This window comes from Leptosomus discolor, chromosome 7, assembly GCF_034619465.1.
Source record: "Leptosomus discolor isolate bLepDis1 chromosome 7, bLepDis1.hap2, whole genome shotgun sequence".
Classification (NCBI taxonomy): Eukaryota; Metazoa; Chordata; class Aves; order Leptosomiformes; family Leptosomidae; genus Leptosomus; species Leptosomus discolor.
Genome location: NC_141397.1, coordinates 46,101,936 through 46,108,629, shown reverse-complemented (window position 1 = coordinate 46,108,629; position 6,694 = coordinate 46,101,936). Strand labels below are relative to the sequence as shown.

At 41.3% G+C, this 6,694-nt stretch overlaps 1 protein-coding gene across 1 annotated transcript; it reads right to left on the bottom strand.

The window, feature by feature from the left end:
- Positions 1–4,680: 4,680 nt before the first annotated feature.
- On the bottom strand, positions 4,681–5,172 carry KCNE4 (potassium voltage-gated channel subfamily E regulatory subunit 4). Its single transcript, XM_009953689.1, has one exon. It carries the CDS (start codon positions 5,170–5,172, stop codon positions 4,681–4,683), a length of 492 nt encoding a protein of 163 aa, XP_009951991.1.
- Positions 5,173–6,694: the final 1,522 nt, after the last annotated feature.

Sequence of the window (6,694 nt, the reverse complement as noted above, 5' to 3'; positions counted from 1 at the left end):
GATTATAACATGAGCATGGCAGGTCAACAGCCACGGGAGAGCGTGGTCCAGCTTTGTCACAATTGCATCTGGCTCAACCAACTATGATGTCCTGCACCCCACTTTGAGCATCTCTGAGAATGCCCATCCATCATATGGGTGTGACTCCTTCTGTCTTTGCAGGGTCTTGAAATTTTTAAATGAATATTAAAAGCAGGTGGTTAAATCTTCTCTTGGTGAAATGGCTGTGATAAAAATGCAATCTGCACTGCGGACCTGAGTGGTCCTTGTCCTTGAGCAGTACACCTATCCTTGTCCAACATCATACACTGAGGACTTAGAAACAGAAATGACTGTTAAAGTTTATCCATTTCCTTCCTTTCCAACCCTGTGAGAATTGATTTGATTATTTGGGTAGGTGTGGGCGCATGCCTGAGAAGGGGACAGATCCAGGGGAATCCACTGTGAGAGGGCCAAGTTGGGGAAAGAAATTTTGCAATTAATTGTAACACATGAGGCTACTGGCCTTACTTACCATGATCTGTGACCTGGCCTCTAGTCCTGGGAAAGTGGATTCTCTTGTATTTGCTAGCCTTCCCTCCCCGATTAACTCTTTCCCTGGTCCAGAGAACAACAGTCCTGGGAGATCCTGTGCCTGGGGAAGAGATGACTTCTGCATTTCCACTTCAATTATTCAGCAGGTTCAGTCTGTTGAATGAGTAACCTCACAGGTGCATCTGTATGCAATCCACTGGTAGGATTTAGGATTGTAAATCAGCCAGCTGCTATCACAGATCCCAATGTGGTAATCTTGAGAGCTGGCACTTACATTTACAGTAGGTCCTGGAGCCAGACCATGTACACATGCCACATGTGGCCATCTTTTCGTGCTCTGTCAAAGGTGATGTGTTAACTATTCCAGCAAGTGAATGAGGTATAGCACTGCCAAGAAATAGGAGCCTAATTGCTGTGTTCTTTCAAGAAAGAATGCATTTGTAAAAATAAAATAATCTCCATTCAGTCAAATTACAATCAATTATCATTGCCCTCAAGCCAAGATATATTAGCTCTGAATTGGATTTAACTGAGCTACTGAAGAACACTGGAAATGTCTGTCATTTTTGGAAAAATAAATTATTATTACCATTTAATCCTTAGCAGTCAAAAGGATTTTGAAACAAGATTAATAGGGACAAATTTCTTCCTTCCATTTGTAGCTTTCAAGATTAACAATACTTATTTGGAATAATAGCCAACTGGTCGTCTTGGATCACTGGACTGTCCTCAAGGTATCATTGCATTTGGTTGCACATCCAGTTAACTTTCATAGCTAAAATATATTTTTGCTTCTTTTCCCTGGCCCCAGTGCCATCAGAATACTAATTTGGACAAAGACAAATGCCTTAAGACAAAGACAAATACATGGCAAACTATCATGCATGCTGTCTTGAACCCTGTGAGCCAAGGATAGCTCCATCACAGTCTGCAGGAAGGTAGCCACATTTTCATGCTCATTAGCTCACTTCAGTACAAACAGACCCCAAGGTACACAGTGTTTCCCTTTATAGCAGCTCAATTTAATGCAAGAAAACACTGGAATAAGCTAGCTTTTTGATCCATAAAGCAGAGCCATAATTTACATTTTGTTCTGGTTTTCCCTCTTATCACCAGTGCTGTCAGAAGTCTCTCAATTCATTATTGTGGCAATGAAGACAGTGAGACAGCAGCATAGGTAAATGTAGAAGATGCAACATTACTGACCCGTTATTCCAGGACACTGTGGGTGTCCCGGGAGATCACATTGCCAGAGGGAAACACAGTCTTGCTGATGGGTAGCTTTAGGCCCACAGAGGCTTGTGAACAGGCCCCAGAATTATTTAATAGGGAGTGAGTGAAGAGAGCAGAGCACAAGGGAACAGGTTTTGTGGGAAAGTGAGCAGATAAAACTTATAGCAACCTGATTTTTAAGACAACCTCAAATTATCCCATGCAAGTAGGTCTCAGCTGGTGTCTGTGGCCCTGTACATATTGTCACAGCTTGAAGAAGCTATGGAAGTGCAAAGTTTCCTCTAAACACTTCCACCCTGCATTAGGAGCCAGAATCCCAAAACCACCCCTATCCCTAATCCTGAAAATGACAGAGCAGCAATGAGACCCAGGGTTAAAGCTTGTGACAAAGCCAGCTATGTACCGTGATCAAGTACTGGAAATCCAGTGGGAACAAGACCTCTGTCAGATACTCACCATAACCTCAACTCTAGCCCACCCAGTTTTCTACAATGCAAATTTAAAACCAAACCTCAAAACGCAGCCTTTTCAAGAGTTCTGAATAAAGGACAAAAAATTTTTCATAGCAGCTTGTCGGTTTTACCAGCCTCCACAATGGCTTGCCAGCACCCCCAGCTTTTTGCAGTAGGACTCTGGGTATCCCTGCAGCCCTGCCTGCACTTGGGCAGGAGCTGAGCACGAGGAAGTTGCCCAGTGCCCCAAAAAGCCAGCATGGACCAAAGGCAAATCCAGAGTGCCTGGCTCAGCCCTGCGGTCAGCCCACAACACTGCAGTACTGTCAAACACAAGGAATCATTTCAAAAAGAAGCTAAGAAAAGGATCCTGTAGAAATTTTGCCCAGACTCGTTACTGGAAATCTATTTGACGTAGTGAACAAACATGGAAACTTTTCCAGGAAACGTGTTTCTTTATTTAAATAAAAATTAGTGCCAGTAGAAATAATAAATTTAAATACATGAGACAATTATATACAACTCAATGTTAGGAATTATATACATCAGTTTTTTACAGATACAAATACATTTATACCAAAAGTAAAGGGACAAAGGAGAAAGCAATGGAAAATGTGACAACTCGCGCATGTCAGTCTCATTTGGAAAGCTTCAGGATTCAAGTGATTCCAGGCAAAATGCCAAAATTAATTTGGCTTCTTTCAAACTTAAAACAGCCCCTTTTGGAGTAAATCTACCAAAAAGCTTTATATGGTCTGATCCAAAGTTCACTGAAGTTGATGGAAAAACTCCCATTGCCTTCAGTCTGAACTGAATCAGGCCCTTTCTGAGCACAATGGAGCCTTTGTTCTGCTGTGTTTAGAGAGAGACAGTGATACCTCTGTAGGCTACATCATATTAACCCTCCAAGCCAAAAGCAGAGTTTTCCCTTCTAAACATCAGAAGTACAGCAGACTTGCCTCAGTTCATTTCTGCTGTTCAGCGTTCATATTTTTCAAGCTGTCTCTCAAGCTCTAATGCCAGTGGATAAATCACAGAGCTATTTTAGCACAGGAAATATGTGGAGACGTTTTGCAAACATTTTGCTGTGCAATGCTTTAGATTCAGGCTCTTCAGCCCTCATCCTTCAGAATTAATCCAAACACTGTAATAAGTTACTATAGAATATAAGGTATGATTGAAATATTCATTCTTTTATTTTTATTCATTCTTACTTCTTTTAACAGTGCAATAATTTAGTAACTAATTCCATGAGCATTTGAAAAAATCACAGTACCATTAAATTAGGGGAGGGAAGTTCGTGGTGGTTTTAAAAAGTAGTTACTAATGATTTTATAGAAATGCATGTGTCACATGCGAGCTGATAAAAAAAAATTAAAAAGAAAATGTAATGCAATGTTTAACTACACTGGCTTAAATAGAGCAGGAAGTCTAGATTCTTTAATGATGTAAATGGGTACAGTTGTACTGACCTCAAATGGAGAATTTAAATCCAACAGAGAAGCACAAAATCTTGTGCATGTCCCCTGAAGTCAGGACTCAGCCAATGACTTCAGCAAGGCCAAGATTTCACCCTTGCTAGGTTAAATTCTATTCTGAACTCCACCTATTTTTCAAGGGGGCGTAACAGAGCAGCATTTGTTCAAGCCTTTTTTATATCTTACACTTTGTAACAAAGATCTTTTAATGTCTTCTCTAACTTACAGATCTTTGCCTTTAGTACATACCTGTAAAAAATACAAAAGCAAAAACCCAAACCACTTTTCCTACTAGTAACTCAGTCAAAGGCTGGATTGCAGCAGAAGTTTGTGAACCTGACCCAGCCAGTAGAGGTACAGCTTAAGCAAAGATAGATATAGTGGCATGGATCTGAAACTGCACTTTACAATTTTATGTCTTCTATTCTTTCTGTGCCTAAAGTCAGTTTCCAGCCATGCTGCAATCTCCCTTCAACTACAGCATCAACAAATTTTCAGCTTTTGAGGTCTCATTGGACAAATCTACTGTTGGCTGTGGTTTGTTATAAGAATAACACAGTAAAAGTACTTCTAGTCTATCACAGTTTTGTGTGAATGAGCATTACCCATAGTCTTTAACAGCCAAGCACTTGCATTAGGGTAACTTTCCTAAACATTTCCCAGATATTTGCAAAATTCTGAAATATGCAGAGACATGCCAGTAATAGTTACCTCGTCAGAAAATATATATTCTCCTTGTTCTTAGCTCTTATGGTAAGAAATAATAATGGAAAAATTAAAATTAATCATTCCAATTATGTGTAAGTTACACTTTGGAGTTGGGTACCGCTGCTTCCTTGTCCTGCGAGCTCTCAGGAATGCCTTGGGTCCTGGGGCATAGATACCTGTTCAGAGTTCATTGGAGAGCAGGAAAGCAGAACCGTAAGCTCTTAGTGGGAGCTCCACTCACACTTTGGCAGCTGATCAAGGGATCCCTGCAAGTGCTAGGAGTTCTTGTGGATGTTTTCTGCAGATTCCTCGCTGCTTTCATTGAGGAGCGTTTCTGACACTTCCTCCAGTTCAGCATCCAGCACTTCCTCCTGGATGGTGAAGTGCACATCTGGGGAGGAGGATTCAGAGCTCACACTGCTGCCTTCCATTGAGCAGATGGCGCAGGACAGAGATGGCACCATACTCTCCTGCAGCATGTTCAGCATCATAGGGATCTGAACAGATTTCAGCCCTGATATGGTTGGTAGAGGCTTCACAGCTTCCCCCCATTCTCTCTCCTCATCTTTGTAGAGCAGAAGCAAATTGGGCTGCTTCTCTTTTCTTTTGGATTTCATGTAGCCAAGCATTATCCCTATCAGGAAGATCCCATAGAAAGACATGACGATTAGAATGTAAAAATACTCGTTGCTGCTGTTCTTCTCCATGGTGCGGGATTCAGAATTAAGCATGGCTTGGGTCATGTTTGCATGGTCCATCTTCAGCATGGAAAGTATTTTACCACAGCTAAAACCTAGAGGAGAATTTATATCCACATGTAAGCTCAAATTTCAGATCAAAGATGTAAGAGAAATATCTGAATAAAGATACCTCCAAACTATTCCTTGCTACTTGTAATTTGTAAGCTTGCAAAACACACACCTGATTGAAGCTTGCAGTCTATCATACCTCTGCATTAATTCTGTAAGTGAATGAACTGTTACTTAGACACAGAAAGCATTAGAGGAAAGAAAATACATAATACTAAGTCATGTTGAGTTCTATGCTGAATTATAAAATCCTCAATCCACGTGATTAAAGAAAGAAAACTATATAGAAATACTCTGCTAGGCACTTAAACATAGTTTTGTGCTACCTGACCATATTTCCACAGCGGTAGAAAAGTTAGAAGTATTATTTTCTTCAATGATGCAGGAAAAAAATCAGAAAGCAACTTACATTGGTATGCAAATAAATCCTCCTTTTGCAAAGCTCAAGAGACCTTTCCTCTACCAAATGCCGGGTGTTCTGAAAACTTTCCTCTGCTGCAGTTGGAATAAATAGCTCTCAAGAAATGTTTCATCACGTGTTTTAGAGGCACAGTTTATAATAGTTTTGTGTTGGAGTCAACAGATGAACTTGAAGGATTGCAGTTCAACCCACTGAACTCTTAACAGCTGTGACAAGAAAAAAAAGAGTTGGGAATTCAGATTTTACTCTTTCCTAACCAGTTCAGCACTGGCCCTTTCAGGTTGTGACTCTGTTACTTTCACTGCCATCCCAATTGCTAAATCTGACCTGTTATCCTGAGAACAGCTATGTAGAATGGAAAACCTGCCAACCATTATTCCATGTTTGTCATAAAATATAGAAAAATATACATTTGAATTTTGTAGTAGACACTATCAAGTTATTTACATGCCTGCTATACATAGTTTTCCCTGAAGAGATGGGGGACGAAACAGGTTATTTTCTTTGCCTGGGACTAGTGACAAATCTTTACAAAGAGCGTACAAAACAAAGTGGTGACTTTCAATTCACACTGTGGCCCCACTTTGCCACAAGGAGCGGGGCTATGGAGAACTGGGCCCTGGCTCTCAAGTGAGTTTTGGATGGAGGGGTGCTGGTGCCACTTAATTTCAGCCATCAAAGCAGCAGCTATGGGATTTTAGTTCCCCACATTACCAGCAGAAGGGTGCAGCCTCCTCCAGAGAGCAACTCTTGAGCTCCTGAAGTTAGCAGCCCCCTTCTCCCTCTGTTTGTAGAAGCAGCCAAGAGCTACATGGTCTGCATGCTGTTTATGCATAAATAGACCAGGACCACTGAGTTAATGCACATTTTAGTATGAAGGGACATTAACAACTTCTGGGCAGAGGGATGCTTTCTGAGTGGCTGCTGTAGACTGTTGCAGCTGGCTGCTGGGCTGAGCAGGACACCTCCCAGACTGCTGGGGAGGGCAGAGTTAGGATGCAGGCTAGGTCACAGGGCCTGCAGAGTTCCCAGTCATCAGCTCAGTGGTACAGGAGGCTC